Source organism: Falco cherrug, chromosome 5 (genome assembly GCF_023634085.1).
Source record: "Falco cherrug isolate bFalChe1 chromosome 5, bFalChe1.pri, whole genome shotgun sequence".
In the NCBI taxonomy this organism is placed as follows: Eukaryota; Metazoa; Chordata; class Aves; order Falconiformes; family Falconidae; genus Falco; species Falco cherrug.
In genome coordinates this window covers 75,499,719-75,517,970 of record NC_073701.1, presented here as the reverse complement: position 1 = coordinate 75,517,970, position 18,252 = coordinate 75,499,719, and the positions used below count along the sequence as shown (strand labels likewise).

The following is an 18,252-nucleotide window of genomic DNA, read 5'->3' as shown; positions in this document are numbered from 1 at the left end:
CAGCCAGGCCGGCCAAGCAGCTGCGTGCCTGGCTGCAGCACTGCCAGCGGCTGCAGGAGGGAGAATGCTTCAAAACGAAGCATTAGGTCCAATATGAAAGCCGATTTCAGGGCACCTCCTGTATGGCGCGTGAGGGGAAGGTAAAGGAATGGACTGACTGACTGTGGTATTTTTGTCTGTCCCAGTTGTAGGGGCACAGAACTCCCCCCACTGCAGTTGGTGTTCGGGGGATTCATGCGGGGCTGAGAAGGTGTTAGGGTAACGGCAAGCCTGGAGCAGTACACACCTAAGTCCTCCTTCTGAAATCGAGCTTGTAGGGATTTACATGAATGCTTCTGCTTGAATTACTTGAGCTTTTTGCTTTGCTGCCCCATATTCCGTGACAGGAGGGAGCTCTGCATAGCCAAGCAGGCTACAACACGGCCCTCTATTACCAACCTGCACATTAAAAAGCTGGGTCGAGTCCTGACATTTAAATTTAAATGTTCTCGTTCAATCTCCTTGTGATTTTAAAGTCCTTTTAATTGCACAGTAGTTTCTTTTCTTAGTCTTTGGAGGCCATAATTTTTTTTTTTTTTAGAAGCAGGAAGGAAAAGGTATTTAAAGCAAGAGCCAAAACCTTTTTATTATTATGTGTCTCCAGGAACTAGAAGATTTATTATTTTTTTTTCAGAAAAAAGATCACTAGAAAAAAACCCATTGCTGTCAAAACACAGCAAGACAGTAATAATGCTGCTGTCACCCCTGGTCCCCCAGAAGGGCCTGGTCTGATGTGGAAGAACTGTACGACCGACAGTAACCAACTGAACGAACCTTGGCCTGATACTTGGCAGAGAGGGTGAAAACTCTGAGAAATCTGCTGGTGAAGTGATTATTTATGGCTGTTCATGAGTATTATTTCAGCAGCTCTCAAAGCAATCACAAAAACACCTTGTGCTGCACCTTCCCCTGTCACTTACCTACACCCTGTTTACTCCTTCTCTATGCAGCTAGAAGTAGAGCTAGTACAGAAGGAGGAGAAGTTGCTGGAGACAGACTTTCTCTACAAGCACATTTCCCGGTTGACAGACAGAATCCGTGCTACAGCAGAGAATGGAAAGCAGGACACGCTGCTGTTAGCTAAAAGGGTAAGAAGGGCATTGCACGCTCTGCTTGCCAGCCTATACAAAATGAAATCATATCTAGGCAAGAGGCAAGATGACTCACTTGGAAATTACAGAAGTGGCTGGAAATATTGACAGGCAAATCATATGTTAGTCTTCAGAAACTACAGACAATTAGCAGCAATGGTGATAGATGTACTGAAAGCATTAGGCGAGTGTACTTTCTTAATGAAAGAAAGTTGCACCATAAATAGCACCTTTCACCGACATACCCGATTAGCTCTTGCTCAGGTAGATGCTCACAAACTTGGTAGAATCCTGCTTTTGCACGTGTACTTAACAGCCTTTCCACAACAAACATGTCAAAGGCTAAAAAGCAATAAGAAAAAGCCAGGTAAATTTTGCTTCGATATATAAAAAGATAAGCCTGATATCTGCCTCAAAATTTCTTTGTTATTTAAGTAGGGAGCACCACACAGGAAAGAAATACCATTTTCAATACAATCGTTTTTATGTAATTATAGATATTGTCTTTTAACTGCCAGTAATACTGTTCGGGGAAGAGCAAAAATCCTCCAACCCCCACCTCCTTAATGAAGAGGCTGCAAATAGAGCAGAGCTGAGTGAAAAGCAGAAAAAAAAAAAGTGTGAGTAATTAATGTAAACCAAGGCCAGCCAGGGTAGATTCCCCCCTCACCCCACCCCCTCAGGTGTTAGATTTGGCCCTTGCAAAGGCTTAAACCAAAACACATCCTTACAATAAATCTTTAACTTTCCACAGAAAGAGAAATAACATGGGTGTTATTTGGATTTCTGAAATCATGGCCACAGGCTAATAAACTATGGTAAAAACAGCAGCGTGCTAAAAGTTTGCAAGTGCTCTGACTCACTCAACTCTCTATTAGTCACTTGAAAAAGAGTATTTAAGGTTTGTTGCGGTTTTTTGTTTAAACTATCTCTACCCAGACTCAAGGACTCCTTCCCATTCTTCCTTCATTCGCCCACCTGCCTAGGATAACTTGACAACCCGCAGCCCTGCTGTGTCCACATGATGACGCAATTATCTTGTAAGGATCAGGCTTATTACACAGTTATTACAAAGTCATTTGTGCAAAAACTCAGGAAGAATTGGGGCAGTGGGCCTTTGAGGGCAGCAGGAGTTCTGCTGTTCAATGAAAAGGGCAGGGGGTAATTACAAACTCGCTTTTCTGTATCTCATCTCGGAGTATTTGTGACTCCTTACGCTGCCAGTTCCTGCGGTTCCAAGCAGACACAGAAACACAACCTGTTTCATTAAGTCATTTTCAAGTACAGAACTATTTTTTAAATCTTTGTCAAGCTGGACTTGTTCTCACGTACATAATGCTTACCCAGGTGTCATGCCCCGTGTCTAGAGGGAAGCCCTAACTAAAATGCAATTGTTACTTATTCCAGACAAACGAACTGCGGAAGATGATAAAGGACAGAACCCGTAAGGCGATGGCTCTCGTTGCCGAGTTATCCATGAAGCAAGCACTTGCCATTAAACTCCAGCAGGAAATGAAAGACAAAGAACAATTTCTGACGACTGTTTCATCAAGCATAGCTCAAGGCCTTCCCCCTCCGAAAGAAACAGAAGACAAACCGTTGAAGATACTACACAACGAGAGGATGCAAAAAGAAGCGGCTGAAGCCAGAGCTAAAGTAAGTTTTTGCCATAGGTTGCGATTAGATCCTCGGCCCCGTCTTTTCACTGCCCCAGCTCACCTTTCTGCCAGAGCTGTGCTAGCTCACTGCGTAGCTCTTTGCCGCCACACACGGAGCTCTGGGAGTCAGTGGAGGGGGTGGCAGAGGCAGACGGCTGCTGAAGCGGTACACGGTGGGTTTGAGCAGTTTTAACCGCAGTCTGGCGACACCGCTTAGAACCGGTCACCGAATCTTAAGCAGCGAATACACTAAAAGCCAGACTTGCCTTCTGCTGAAGCGGTTTGTGTGGCCGTGGTGTCTCGGCAGGATGGGGCAGAGAGTCGTCGCTGAAGTTCTGCTTCCCATTTCATTTCAAGGTAAAGCTGCAACAGGTGGGGGGTGGGGTTCAGGAAAAATAAGTTTAGTGTCTTCCACATAACAGATGCGGTGAACATCGGATCAGAAGTAGCGAGGACAGAGATTGCTGAGCAAGACAGCGAGGGGAGGCAGGGCAGCGTTCCAGGTACTACCCTGCTGGATACCATGCCTCCTTAGCGGGGACAGTCGGTGATCCCAGAGCAGAGAGCTCCCAGAGAAGAAGCAGTAGCACAAAACTGAGCCAGGCATACTGTGGGAACTCCTGCTGCTGGGAAATGAGCTTTGCTATAGGAATCCCTTAGCTGATCACTCCAAGGGAATCTGAAAGGGGCGCTAAGCTGCGGCAGGAGTACACTGTGCATGCACTTCAAGAACTTGAAGTCACACAGAAGTGCTGCAGTAAAACTGGTTTAGAATAAGAAACTTCTCTGTCATTAACACTTCTCATGCTGTGACTCAGCTTCCTTTCAGTGCTGCGGACACAAGCTCACTGCAGTAACCGTGTTCAGGAGCCACCGCTGTCAGCGCACACAGAGCCCTGTTTTGAAGCATCGGATCTATCGTCTTGTTCCTGAGATGTTCTGTGCACTTATTACAACTTTTAAAAGTTCATCTAATCTCCTTTCCTCACAAACAGCAAAAGCATCACAGGCTCAAACCGTATACTATTTAAAAGGACAAACTCACATCGACGTGGTCAGTAACTCATTGCTTTCCTTTCAGTACCCCTCTGGGTTTCCAGGTCTGCGAAGGACTGGAGTGACGGTGTTCCCTTTGTAAGGCGTTCTGCATGTTGGCTCAGGAGACTACCGGCATTTTAAAGCGTGTAAGCACAGTGTGATCAAAATGCGTTACTTCCACAGCGTGCTGCAGAAGAGGAACAAGCTGCAGCGCCCGGCTCCATCCACACGACAGCTGAACAACGCCCAGCCGCCCATATCCCGGATGACGAACACGGTCTCCCAGTGCCACGGCCCTACGGCACCCTGGCTCCTTTCACACCACGTGAACCTCGTTCGAATAGGAGACAGTTCAGAAAACCTACTGTAAGGCCAATTGAAATGTGAACAGACAGCACCTACAGCAGGCAAGGGTGTTACTGAATCCGGAGGGTCAGCAGCATTTACACTACAACGGAGGAATAGTTGTTAGCGTTTAGCCAAATTCCATAGTGAAAACAAAGTAGTAATTAATGCCCAAAGCGTAGCTCAATAGTCAGTGACACAAGTTCCCTTCTCCTGGCTAGGAGGAGCCTGGTACCCCAAATGCAGCACAGCATTTTAAAATGTTAAGAAAAATAAGCGATACTTACTACATACTACACTTATATTTTTTTTCCAGGTGAAGTTTTATTGCATCTGATTGTATTTTATAATACATATAATTAAAAAGAAATCTTCTCTTGTTATTAATATTATACAAAGTCCCCACCGGTTATATAAATAAGCCAACATAGCTTTCTACAGTCTGGGATTGGAGTTCATGCTTACCAGATAAATTTTAATTACACTGAGAAAATTATTCCCTCCCTCTGTGCAGTTCCTGAGAAAGCTAACGGTCTTGCTCCACTGATGGCAAGGACAAGGAAATGACCAGGCACTTGCCGAGCCACTCCTGAGAACTGGAATTTTTCATTTCACTGGTAAGGAACAGAAAGCACCGGTGGAAAGTACTCAGGGAGAACATCAGAGGTTGTTACTGAAAACCTCCAAAATCTGTCAAATTGTCAATGAGCTTCACTACTTTAATAGCCTGAAACTTTGATAGAGTTGGTTTTAAACCAATAAAGACTGCAGATATCCTACGTGTCAGAACTTAAACCTTCTCTGCATAGCAAACTGCTATTACTATTTTAAAGTCACAGTTCAGAACTTAAAAAAACCCAACCCCCAAAAACACTGGTTCAGTTATGTACCGATAGAAGTTGAAAACAAAGGAAAAACAACCTCCGCAATTTCTTCCTGAAGCTGAGGTTTGAACTGTAACACTACAAGTTGTAAGGAAAGAATTAAGTAACACTCTGTCCAAGCCACTGTTAAGATACATTTCCAAAGAACTTCCTTCTCGTCCTGTATTATAGTTCCACTTATTTGACCACTTCAAAACAAAACCACAGATCTGTTTCAAACCTGGGTTTGTGTCAGAAGTATTCCTCCAGGACTTTTCTAGAAGTTGGGAATTTCAGCCTTAATACATTGGACCAAACACTATTTTCAGCGGCTTATGTCAGTAATGGTGGCTACCCAAAACTGCAGATTATTTGGGAAACAACATGATATTTAAGTTTAAAAAAAAGTATTTGTTTGCAAACTTGTATACTTTTATATGAGCACTACAGTTCGACAGTCTTCAACAGCATGTTATTTCAGGAATGTTCGAGGCCCAAAAGCGTCACAGTGTGTTTGAGTGCCGTTTCCTCTACAAATCGTATGTTAACATGGTCTTGTTTTTCATACGGATTCATACCTAAAAAACATAGTGAGAAAGTTAGTATTTACGAACACTTAATCCCGCACTCTATTGAACATCTTCATCTAAAATACCAAAAGATAAGTTAATAGAGGGAACAGTGTTTTCATTTACACCAAACACCTGCAGCTTTCAGTGGAGTCATTTGGATGCTCCTCATGGCAAAAACTTCCCTATTAGTGGGACGTAAGTAAACGATATCCCCTGCAGAGGGGAGCCAGACCATCTCTGGAGGCCACTAGGGATTTCCATACGTTGCATCCTACACTGGAGATCCAAACCAAGGTTTAAGCACAGTGGCTATGTTAGTGCTAGTACATAAAATGGACCAGGGCGCAGCCTCATATACTTCTATATGGTTTAACTTTTCTTCCTCCCCAAACGGGATGACATCCATACACGGACAATCTTGTTTCAGCCTTCAAGTCCTTACCCTGACTTTTATTTTGCTTACCAGTACAGGCATCGCCAGTAACGCTATTGGCAGTCCAATGCTTCCCTTAAAGGCACCTTTTTCAGTGGAATTCAAAATCTTCAGACGCTTTGGTTCACTGTGTGCAGCAAGTGCCCTAATCAGCTTGAACTGCATTTCACAAAAAGGAACTGCTTTGAGAAATGCCTGTTACTTCAGCGCACCTCCTGATCTAGCGATGCGGGTTCTCTTTTCTGGGGTGGAACATCTGATTTTGGTTGCCTCAGCCACCATGCTGCATAAATGAGGAAGCCCTTCTCCCTTCTCCCCGCCTGCATACAGAATTACAGCGACCACCACACTGTACACCGACCACATTTCACTACGAGTTCCGAAAAATGCAAGTTTGCTAACCGGATCCAACACAGAGAGGACTCAGAGGAAAGGATATGCAGCGAAGAAGCCCTCCGACAATTCCCAGCAGCAGAAAGACAACCAAACCCATGTGTTGGGACATCACTGGAGTTTTAGGATTCGGGCATTTCAACATAGTCAGGATACAGCCGAGCGTGAGCATGAAAGGGTAACAATTACTGGTCTTCCAAAGCAGAGAGTTAGCGTTACCTTCATCCTCTATCTCTGCCAACACATTAGTCAGGTAGTTCAGCGGCAAAAACTCTACAGGGACCGAGCGTCTCTCAGGGACAGGCCTGCTACACTGCAAGGGAGAATATTTCAGGTTAGTTCAGAGTCCCACAGTACCAAATTGCAGTGTTATCTTTAGTGTGTTATAGTCTACAGCAAGGTCAGGAATCTCAACACCGTCAAAGCAAAAGATTACCAAAAAAACGGCCTGTGTGCTCTTACCTGCCTGTCCCCGAGCTTCTCAAGCAGAAGTTTCACATATTTCCGTGCAATGAAATTAGCATTTATCGGGTGATTCCAAAACTGACGAACCTTTTGACCAAGAACCTAGTAAGCAAAAAACCAAAAACCCCAAACCTCAGAACATAAACACAGGACAGTGGAAATTTAGGAGGGGGAAAGGAGGAAAAAACCTGAAACAAAATGCAGGCTGTAACACAGATGCTTTGCTTTCAGACACTGATGACAGAAACTAAGATGTCCTAATTTTTAGCTGCAGAGCCTTCCTTTCATAGCCAGTAACTAAAAGATTACAACACGCTTCCAAAACATGGGGAAAAAATCAAAACCTTGCTACACAGTACCCACCGAGTTACTCCGTTTCATCAATCAGTCTTGTCATTACCTCTGTCCTACTTTTGCATGCATACTTAAGTATTAATTGAGGCTTAAAATAACCCTTTCTCCTTTATTGTGGCTCTTTAGATCCATTCTCCTCCCAAAGAATAACCCAGATGCCCCACTCCTCAATGATCCATTCGGAACAGGGCTTCTCTCAGGCTTAGTTTAAGGAACCTGCAAAAGCAGAATGCCGACGGAACACAATCTGCATCCCATTATATAGGTCATCATCTTGGGAATTGATAACATTGATTCACAATCCCAAAAGCAAAACGGATTCAAAATCGGATGTCCCAAAGCTTCCAATCCTAACTAATAAGCAAACAAATAGGAACACACTGTGAAATTAGCTCCACCTTCTGCTCTTTTCCCTACCTAGATCTTTTTTCACCCACCCTCACTTTTTAGTTGCATTGCAATCCAGAGTACTGAAGGGGTTCATTTGGGAAATGCCATACAGTTTCAACAGTGCCTAAATACTTGCTTCTGATGCAACTGAAGTCACCTACTGAATCTAACCTGCTCAGAACAGTCCGAGTCACCCCAAAGCGTCCTTTTTGGCCAACAAACAATTATCTGTGTTTTTTTCCAAAAGCTGTAAATAGATACAATAAGGCACTGAGTCTACAGCGCGTAAGTAGCAGTACACGTCCCCTAAAGCACTCACAGCTCAGCCCTTTGCTTCCAGTCGGGGTTGGAATGGTGCTCCCCACCCACCCGGCCTGGGGCTGACCCCAGCTCACCAACCCATGCCCAAAGCAAGACACAGAAGACAAAGAACAGCCTGTGTATTTCTCCTTCCCTAGCCCTCCTCCAAACTGCTGCCAAAGAAAGAAGCCCTTGTCAGAGGAAAACTAAAGCAGCACTTCTGGCCATCTGAACTACATGTAGCAGCTCATAATGAGCAAACAATAAGCAACTTGAGAAAAGCCTGTTCTACAGCAAGGCACACCCCACGGGGGGATCCCTGGTTTCCCTCTGCTCACTGTGACGTCGTGCTTCCTCTGCAGTGCTGTGCACTAAGAACAGAAGGGGAAAAGGAGAAGTCAACCTCCCATTCTGTTGGCACGTTTAAAGGAGCATCAGTAATTAGTTCCAGCACGTGGCTAAACGAGTCACCTTACCAACAGACAAGGCTGGGAGATTTCAGAGAGAGGGGGATCTTGTAATTCAATCCTCTCCACAGTTGTGGTACAATCAGATTTTACAGCTTTTACTGTACCAGCTTTTGAACATATTTGATAAAATGTACAAAACCAAATGCAGGTGTCACAAGTGAGAAAGGCATTTGTAGATGCTAAGAAACACACACAACCCCCCCACGAATACTCTCTAAACCCTGTTAAACCCTTATTGCTTTATGCAGACAAGTACTCAGCAGAACAGTGTCAGTGTTGTCTGTTTGATTCCTGTAAGGTACTGGAGACGTTGTGAAACACTACGGGCAAGTTGTAATTTAAGTTACCAGAGTACCCTACGGGTCACGAGCAGCAGATGGAGAACCTGTGGAGGATGAGGATATATCTGTGCCCTATTCGAATCACAGCTAAGTCCTCCATTGGCTTGATCCCACGCACAAGGAGGAATTTCCTATCGATTCCAAACTCCAAGAAATTACATCCGATGTCATAAGTTACCTCGGGAAGCCTCATGACAATACTGAACTTCAGTTTTTCATTCTTCTCAGTGTCATCCAAATCTGTAAGAGAAAGCGAGTCAAAAACCACCAAAACAAAGAACAAACCAACCCCCAGCAACCACATCGCTAAAACTTTCAACTTTCACTGAAGACATTCTGAATAAATATCATCCCCATAATGAAATGAAAATTTATTTTGAAATAATGGCTATGAGGACTGTTATTTACATTTATACCATTTAATACCATTTACATAAATATTTTTCTGTGTATTTGCCCATAACCTCATATTTTATGCGACAACTTATACAGTAATTTAAACATGTTTTGACTAAGTAAAGCTCCAATATTTATAATATTTCATTTATCAAGACCAGGCGCAGATTAATACAGTATACTGTGTTGTCTCTTTCTTGAACACTGGAGACACAGCACATTACAAGGGAGCACAGCTGCAGCTGTGATGACATGCATTACTGTTAGAGAATCTTACCCCAGCGCTGCTTCGTCCCAGGAAACTTATGCTACAAGTCCCCTTTCCTCCCCTCCGATCTAGAAAAGGCAGTTAACATGGGTGTGATGCCAGCTGTGCCTGCAACGGGCAATTTGTCCCACTCTCCATTTTATTCCCCAGTCATCCCTACCATACATGTGCTGCTTTGCTCCTAAGCCTCCTTTGTGGAAACTAGCTACTTCGCTTCCGCTCAGAAGAAAGCCACATACAGAACACAATCTGCTCTCGATAACTACACAAGTTCATACAGAACTTAACTCTGACTTTTATTAACCTGACATTATATGTAGAAGACGTCCAACAAGTTCAATATTTACTAAAAACATTGAGATGCTGGGTCAGGTAGGCTTTTCTTTGCTTATTTTGAATTTTTAGTGCACAGAGCTTCAAGCCATTTGCCAATCCCAGCACTAGGATTACCTTAGAATCATAGGATTATTTAGGTTGGAAAAGACCTTTGAGATCATGGAGTTCCAAATCCACCACTAAACCATGTCCCTGAGCACCACATTATGTGCTTTTTTAACACCTCCAGGAATGGCGATTCCACCACCTCCCTGGGCAGCCTGTTCCAATGCTTCAGCACCCTTTCAGGGAAGAAATTTTTCCTAATATCCAACCTCAACCTGCCCTGGCGCAACTTGAGGCCATTTCCTCTTGTCCTGTCTCTTGTTACCTGGGAGAAGAGACCGACCCCCAGCTGCCTACAGCCTCCTGTCAGGGAGCTGCAGAGAGCAGTAAGGTCCCCCCTGAGCCCCCTCCTCTCCAGGCTGAACAGCCCCAGGTCCCCCAGCTGCTCCTCACCAGACTTGTGCCCCGGACCCTTCACCAGCTGCGTTGCCCCTCTCGGGACACGCTCCAGCCCCTCAACGTCCCTCCTGAAGTGAGGGGCCCAAAGCTGAACCCCGTGTTCGAGGTGCGGCCTCACCAGTGCCCGGTACAGAGGGACGGTCACTGCCCTGGCCCTGCTGGCCACACTGTTTCAGATACCAGCCAGGACGCTGCTGGCCTTCTGCCCCCCCGGGCACACGGCTGGCTCCTGCCCAGGGCTGTCACCCAGCCCCCCCAGGCCCTTCCCCCCAGGCAGTTCCCAGCCCCCTGCCCCAGCCCGTCGCGCTGCGCGGGGCTGGTGTGACCCAGGGGCAGGACCCGGCACTGAGCCCTGTTGAACCTCCTACAAGTGGCCTCGGCCCATCGGCCCGGCCTGCCCAGCCCCCTCTGCAGAGCCCCCTGCCCTCCCGCAGGTCAGCACTGCCCCCAGCTCGGTGTCACCTGCAAACCGACCGAGGGTGCACTCGGTCCCCTCGTCCAGATCGTTGATGAAGACATTAAACAGGGCTGGCCCCAGCACGGAGCCCTGAGCAGCACCTGTGACCGGCCGCCAGCAGGATGTAACCCCGTTCCCCACCGCTCTGGGCTCGGCCAGCCAGCCAGCTTCTGACCCAGCACAGAGTGCACCCGCCTGAGCCATGAGCAGCCAGATTCTCCAGGAGAATGCTGTGGGAATGGTGTCAAAGGCTTTACTAAGGTCCAGGCAGACAACATCCACAGCCTTTCCTCATCCACTAGGCAGGTCACCTTATCATAGACAGAGATCAGGTTAGTCAAGCAGGACCTGTCATAACCCCACGCTGGCTGGGCCTGATCCCCTGGTTGTCCTGCACATGTCACGTGGTGGCACTCAGGACGTTCTGCTCCATAACCTTCCTGGCACTGAGGTCAGGCTGGCAGGCCTGTTCCTCTTGTTTCAAACATAATCAAAGCAAAAGCCGAGGACTGGATAACAGATTAACTTCCTTACAGATATGTGTGCACTTTCATACGGTCACAGAAATCCCCCAACAAATTCAACAATGATCTTTCGTATTCATTTTTCTAAGTCTCAGGTGGAAAAACCGTAACCTCAAATGCTCCCCAAACAAGGATTTCTTTGTCTGCTATGGTAAGCCTCAATCAAATAGTTTGAGCCCTAATTTTCTCCTTTCAGCTGGGCAACACCATCAGCTACAGCCCTCACTGGATCAGCGCTCTGAGAAAAGCTCAGTCTCCTGGGCAGTAAATCCTGTGTCTGGGTTTGAATGGCTGAAAGGGCATCACTCTTAATTACATGAACATATGAAACTTACTGTACCTTTCAGCAATTTCCTGACACATGTTTCTGTCAAATGCAAGACTCCGTTATCAATATAGTGCAGGAGGGTGTGCAGAGGGAGACATCGAACACCAAGCCCCAAGTGCAGAGTGTGAAAACCTACGAAAGAGAGAGAAACTCGTTTGGTACAACTACTCGGTGGTTTTTTTCTAAGTCCCTATTAGAGACTGGCATTATTCTAGCTAAAGCCAACACTCTCCTTAACTTCTGTTTCTAGTTGGTGAGGGAATTAGTTTATCAAAAGTAACATAGTCTTATTCAGGCATCCTTTAAGTCCTCTGAAGTACAATCCTGTCACAAAGCAGAAAGAAAGCCAACACGACTGAAAACAGTCATTATAGTCATACACGGTCACTGAACATCTCCACGCTGTTGCTCTATATCTGAATTCTTCTATTAAATTGTCTTTTTTCTCCCTCTTTCCTCCTCTAATTAATCAAAACCTGGGGCCTCACCACCCTCAGTGCCTGCCACCCACACATTTGCACACAGTGTTAAGCCTCCAATTTCTTACTTAACATCAGCCAGATGATGGTCTTGTTATTACGTGATGCCATTATGTGGCAGCATTTGCGCCCACACAGCGTAAGTTTGAGGGACTACCTCATACCAAAACCAGTTTCAAAGACTGAAGACAGATCAGGAAATAATAACTAGTAAGATTAAACAGAATCAGAAAACATTAAGTCGTCTTTCACTAGCAAAAATAAGCGAGTGATTTGAAAAGACTCTAAGCAATTACGAGGAGCTCTAGGAAATAAAAGTCTACTATCAAGAAAAGCTCTTCCATCCAGTCTCGAGCCAACAATTTCAGGATAAAATTGAAAAATATTAGCAGGGCAACAGCATGGGGAAAACCACTCTTTTTTTGCTCCAGAATAGGATTTTCACTTGTAGACTTTGACACTAAAGTCCAGTTGTCTAAGAAAAATATATAAATGAAAGCAGTCTAAATCTTAGTCCTAAGCTAAGACTGTGCCCAAACATTCCACTGGAAGCTGAAAAGAGAACTAATCTTCCAACTTGTTGTCTCTATTTGTAGTAACTATTCAGTTTTCTTCATTTCACTTGCACATGTTTATGGAGGGTCTTCCCTTCTCTATCTTGAGTAGATTTCAATACTGCCAAAGCTAGCTTGGCACACGTGCTGCAACTACTGCTCTTCTGGGAGGAATTCATAGCATTGCTCTCCTCACTTACGATTAAAACAGCAGAACATAGGACTTACCAGGAGGTAAAGGCATACACATGCCATTTGCAGCTTCCAGAATCCGACTCATGATGTGGAACACTGCAAACTCTCCCGCACTTCCTCTCTCGTCACTGTATTTAACAAAAGTAGCAACATATTAGGAACCTGAGATGCCCCCACGCTCCTGAAGATACAGTCAGCCTGTTGTACTACATATGCACTGAATGCCTGCGTTCTGGGTGAACTGCAATGGGATGCTATCTTATTTATTTAGTTGACTGTCATCTAACAGCACTAGCTGTTCGATGTTTAACACCCAAAGTCTTTATCGTGTCCCCTTTCTCACTCCCCCACTACTCCTTATTTACAAGTCTCTCAGCAGTACCCGGTATCAAGAGCAAAAGGCGAAATAATATGAGGGCTGGCATAACTGACCTGGCTTTATCGGTGTTTAACACCCACTACCCCGGCTTAAGACCACTATGAACTCAGCAACTCCAACTCCAGCCATAAAACTGCCTATATGATCAATATTCATGGTGGCTTAGAGAGGGCCGGCGGGATCATTAAAGTAAGAGTACATGACAGTCACATTGGCATCCACAGTAGAGGAAGCACTGACTGTTCAAGTGAGTAGTAGTGCTGAAGACCAAAATTATTATGCCCATAATTTAAACGGCAGGCTGAAAACTTTAACAAATGACTTGCTCACAAGCAGAAGACGCAGGAATGAAGCTGGTATCTCCTCCAAACTTCTTTCATTATTCGATGTACCAGATTCAGCTAAAACAAGAAAGAGAAGACTGAATATTTCTAGCAGCCTGTATACAGCAGGTCCTTGGCCTTCATTCATTTCATACAGTTACATTTCAAACTTCTCGTGAGACTCCTACTAAGACTTCAGTATTTATCGTTTTTCCTAGGGGCTTAAAATGCAAAACCAATTAAAATTTGAATTGTAGCTCAACTGCCCTATTTCAGAAGTTTAAAGTAAGTGCTTCTTCAAAGTACTGTGCAAGACATACAGCATCTTAACACATTGTACTTCTTGAGGATCAACTGATCTCACAGCCCTGCATCAAATTCTCAAAGATCTATTTGCCATGAAAGCAAAAACTGCACGTCCAAGCGGCTGAGCATTTGGCAAGGAAAGGTCCTGAGGGCCCAGACACAACTGGGTGATGCTGAAGACAGCAGAATACTCAGTTTGCTGAGAAAAGTCTGTAGGAAGAATCACAAATCTAGCCCTTGCAAGGAGTAAAGATGAGACAAACAAATGCTTCTCTTTCTCCATTGAGTTTCCTTTTTGTCCGTAGTGAAGTAAAACAATGCCTTGGCCTACACTGTTGCTTCTTTCTGCTCCCAGACTGACCTCCAGTACAGCCTATCAGCATACGAAAGACACAAACCCTCTTCTCACTTGGGCCTTCTAAGCCTCTGCAGCTGAAAGAGAGAACCATACATGCAAGAGTTGAAATAGCTTCCTCTAGCTAGCCCCTCGCAGCTGTCACGTGTAACTGCTTCCATATCTCAGCAGCAGTATGGAGACACTTCCTCTAAACCTTCTATCTCTGGGCCTCAAAGTACAGCGATCAATCAATCCCAGGAAACTCTCAGGAAGCAAGTCTGACCCCTGTTTTGCAGAGAGGTGTCACGTGAAGTTACGAACCCTTTCCCCTCTCCAAGATGGCCAGAATCCAGGAATCCTTTTTCCCCCGTCTTCTCTTCATAGGCTTTGCTCTCTCTGACCTCTAACTTGTCACAGGCTCCAAGCAAGAGAAAAACAGGACACACGGGAGAGGTTCATATGCAACGGCCAGAACAGGAATACTGATCTTCAGTGATGCTCCTGCGTGCTCTCCTCTGTACCTCGGCCAGAGAGCTCTACAAGGTAGCACCTTCTCCTGCCACCACTCCAGCCTTGCACAGCTACCTGAGGCAGAATAACCGCCTAATGCTTTCCATCTTCAGACTTTCTGGATGCAGTGGAAAGCTCCACTTTAACCTCTCTGGAGAATGGCAGGTTTTCTCCACTCATTTTCCAGGAAATGAATGATTTCCAGTTTTTAGAGAAGGGTCACAAGAACTGCACCTGCTGCTGGAATGGCTTTCATCTCTGGCCAGCACACAGGGTGCAGCTAAGGCCTCTGTATTGGAAGCTACATCTGGATCTGAAGATCAGCACTGAGGTGAAGGGAAGGTTCTTACAAACTCCAAAATCACCTATTATTGTTTGTGCAACAAGAATTGTTTTCACAGGTATGATACTCTGGAATTCCCTGCTTAACAATACAGCAAACTGCTGCTTTCCCAGCGTATAGAAAGATAACAACTTCTTAAGTCATAGTCAACCTAGCTATCACGATATATTTAAATCTTAAATACATACATGCTTGTGACATGACACCCTCACCACCAGCACTACTCACTTTGAAGATCAGCATCTACCATCTATGATGGACACTGTAGAAAATATATGCAGAAAGAGAAGCCACGTCTCAAACTTTTTTCAGTACATAACATACAGGATAACGTGCATGACAGAAAGGAAATGTTTCGGTTTTGTAAGAGGGAGTACACAGCAGCTTCCTCTCCAAGGCTAGCACCGGGCCTCTGGAGGAGCTAAGTTAAAGGCCAAACCCATATCTTCATGGCAAAGCCATTTTTCATTTAGTAACAAAGATGTACAATATGAGATTTTTTTCTGGACAAGCATCAGAAGCCATCACCTCTGAGTGCTCTGAACTAACGAGAGAACATATGATCGACCCGAAGACAGTGCACGCAGTAGGGTCTAGGCTCACATTTGCAAAGCACCCTGCTGTCTTGAAACGCCTACGTTTCCAGGCAACAGTGCTGAGTAGACTGAAGTTCCACTAAACTAATTTGGAACCACAAGTGCTCAGCTCCTGTGGCTGTGTCTATGGGAAAGACATGAAAGCAGCCAAAGGTGGGGTGGAAAAAGTAAAAAAAGGAGCAAAGAAGAAAAGGGAGTACGACAAGGTCTTGCTGTCTTCCAGATCTCCTCCTGTGTGCAGGGGATATGAGGCAGTCACCCTCCTTCTGAGGAAACTCAAATCCAAATGGTGTCTGGCTTCTATTCCTCTGCAGTTGAGACCGCATCAGATGATAGCTCCCACAGACGTCAGCAAAAAAAGGTGCAGCCACAGCAGCGACTTCCAGAGAATTTCAACATTTTATTCTGGTCTGCCTCTCCCGGGCCACAGGCCGGCTGTTCACTCAGCCTCCCCTTGCGCTTACTGTCAGGGCAGCAAATGTCATGCTGTCTCTCTAAGTTATTTCCCCCCTTTCCTGTCCCACTGAAATGAAAATCGTAAGAGAAACAAATACAGAGCAAAGCTAAGATAAAGCGATTGCAGGGGAGAGAGAGAATACGGACATACAAACAACTGCTGCAGATGGCATGTGGACTGCTAACAGGCATCCTCAGGCTCTGCAGACCTCCTCGGCAGACAAGGCCATTCCCACCGAGACATTTCATTTACGCTTCCCCGCGTTACTTCTCTGTATACACACACACAGAGCTCTCTGACAGCAGTCAGGCACTAGTCTGTTGGTTTATGAGAAACTGTCAATGCTCCCATGCCTTGGCTATTTTGACTTCAGCTGCAATTGATGTATATAGTTGCTACACCACAGAGTCCTAGTCTCAGCCGCTCCTTTGCTCCTGAACATAATAAGAACATGTTTTATGAAAGCAAACAGACAAGCAAATAATTTCAAGTCTCTTGCTGTTCCATTAGTTTCAGTAGCTCAGCTACATGCTGCTTCTACAGAAAACTGTTGGAAGAATCAAAACAAATTGTTCCCCTGAAGAACTTCCAAACATTTAGGATATAGAAAGGTTTAATATGTATGAGTTTCTGATTAGGATGAGGGGAAATCCAAGCCTAATCATTAAATAATTTCTAACGATTTCCAAACAGCACCCAAGATAAGCCAGCCAGAGGGCAGAAGCAATTTTCAGATGTACTGTGTTTTTTTATGGTAGCTTTCCTAAGAATGAGAAGTCTGTAAATTGAGTTGAGAGAATTCTTACTTTCAGTGAGATTAAAAAAAAAAAATTATCCTGAGAGCCTGCTGACAGGGAGTGCTAAGATTTGTTTTGATTGTAAGATTTAGCCTACAACTATTTAGTCTTGCAGACCAAGGCTGCATAGGTGTTCTCATATTGTTTATTTTTGTTTATATTAAGAATGAACAAATGATAACTGGAAAACAAATGAAAGGAGAATAAACATTCCATCTGTGCTTTTTTCCAGCACTATTTTCAGGTACAAAGTTTTGGTTCATGCTGTACTGTCCCTATTTTAATCAGCCACTAGTTTTTCTTTCTTTCCTGTAAAGACAAAGAAAACACACTGCAGAATTTGTCGAGCTATAGAGCGAGGCCTGAATAGAAAATTCAGTAACCTCAGTGGAAGCTGCAGCAGTTCAGAGAACACTGTGACATTGACAGCACAACCAATTTGCACAGGACTTCCCCAAAAAGATGCAAGCATCCGTTGCCACAAGAAAGTTTCCTGAGACTTTCACCCCTAGAAAACAGCACTTCGGGAGTTTCTACCGAACAGTGTGGCAGGGCTAGGATGAAAGACAGAAAAGAGGATGAAAGACAGAAAAATAGGAATTTGAAAAGCAAGTTTTCACTGTAGTTTACATTGATTTCTTCATGCAAAACTCATCTCCTGTTACAAAATGCCTACCTAAGTCGGTATGTAGGAGTAGTAATGATTTACTCTCATGTCATACTGGAGTGAAATCTTTCTTTCTTAATTTGTATTTCCCTGATGGCACTTCCATTATTCAAGACAGGCAGCAATGTATTCTACAGGAAACAAAATGTATCTAAAGGACATTCTTTCAACTTTCAGTAAGCGTTCGCATTTTCAGTTCTGGGAGCGGACCATATTTGTACAAGCTGTAAAGGGAAATGTTTCTTCTGTATTCTGAGTGACCAATACAACTCTCTTTAATATCATGTAAGTATTATTACTTCCTTTATCAATATATACAATATTAAACAGCAAAATAAGGTTAAACATCTTAAAAACAATCCCCTCCCATCAAATATATGCTATATACCCACACAGTACATACCCAAGACCCTACCCTCCAAAACACACTTGCTCACAATAGTGACTATGAAATCAAACTAACCAGGTTTGCAACGTAATCCAAAACTATTTGGTCAATCTTCTTTTTTCCTATATACTGTAGATGTCTCATAAGGTGATCCTTTAGCTGAGCAACCATCTAGAAAAAAAAGCCAACAATTCAGTGACCTTGGGCATCTTCAAAAAGATGCAAAATCTCCAGCAGGTGCAGGGCCTGATCAACAGGTATTAGCACAACAAAGCATTTCCCTGTTCAAAATGTCCAGTTCAGAGCAAGACCCCAAGCTACCATACAATCTCGCCAAATTCAACAGCAGGTATGAA

The 18,252-nt window shown here is 44.5% G+C and overlaps 2 protein-coding genes and 1 long non-coding RNA gene across 4 annotated transcripts in view; 1 reads left to right on the top strand and 2 right to left on the bottom strand.

The window, feature by feature from the left end:
* LOC129736287 (uncharacterized) overlaps positions 1 to 2,526 on the bottom strand; it is a 34,752-nt gene extending 32,226 nt beyond the window's left edge. Inside the window, exon 1 of the long non-coding RNA XR_008732656.1 lies at positions 1,376 to 2,526. This is a non-coding gene — a long non-coding RNA (uncharacterized LOC129736287). The remainder of the gene's footprint in view (positions 1 to 1,375) is intronic.
* CCDC146 (coiled-coil domain containing 146) overlaps positions 1 to 2,982 on the top strand; it is a 74,389-nt gene extending 71,407 nt beyond the window's left edge. The window contains 2 exon segments of the mRNA XM_055712890.1: positions 990 to 1,127; positions 2,538 to 2,982. Coding sequence (XP_055568865.1) covers positions 990 to 1,127; positions 2,538 to 2,981 — 582 coding nt within the window. The 3' untranslated portion in view covers position 2,982.
* A 1,476-nt stretch (positions 2,983 to 4,458) lies between these two features.
* GSAP (gamma-secretase activating protein) overlaps positions 4,459 to 18,252 on the bottom strand; it is a 50,014-nt gene continuing 36,220 nt past the window's right edge. For both annotated transcript variants that reach the window (XM_055712888.1, XM_055712887.1), the window contains exons 24-31: positions 17,972 to 18,067; positions 13,503 to 13,573; positions 12,827 to 12,921; positions 11,578 to 11,697; positions 8,931 to 8,992; positions 6,895 to 6,999; positions 6,652 to 6,745; positions 4,459 to 5,612 (exon numbers count right to left, since the gene is read on the bottom strand). In XM_055712888.1, the coding sequence (XP_055568863.1) occupies positions 5,512 to 5,612; positions 6,652 to 6,745; positions 6,895 to 6,999; positions 8,931 to 8,992; positions 11,578 to 11,697; positions 12,827 to 12,921; positions 13,503 to 13,573; positions 17,972 to 18,067 (744 nt within the window). In that variant the 3' untranslated portion in view covers positions 4,459 to 5,511. The remainder of the gene's footprint in view (positions 5,613 to 6,651; positions 6,746 to 6,894; positions 7,000 to 8,930; positions 8,993 to 11,577; positions 11,698 to 12,826; positions 12,922 to 13,502; positions 13,574 to 17,971; positions 18,068 to 18,252) is intronic.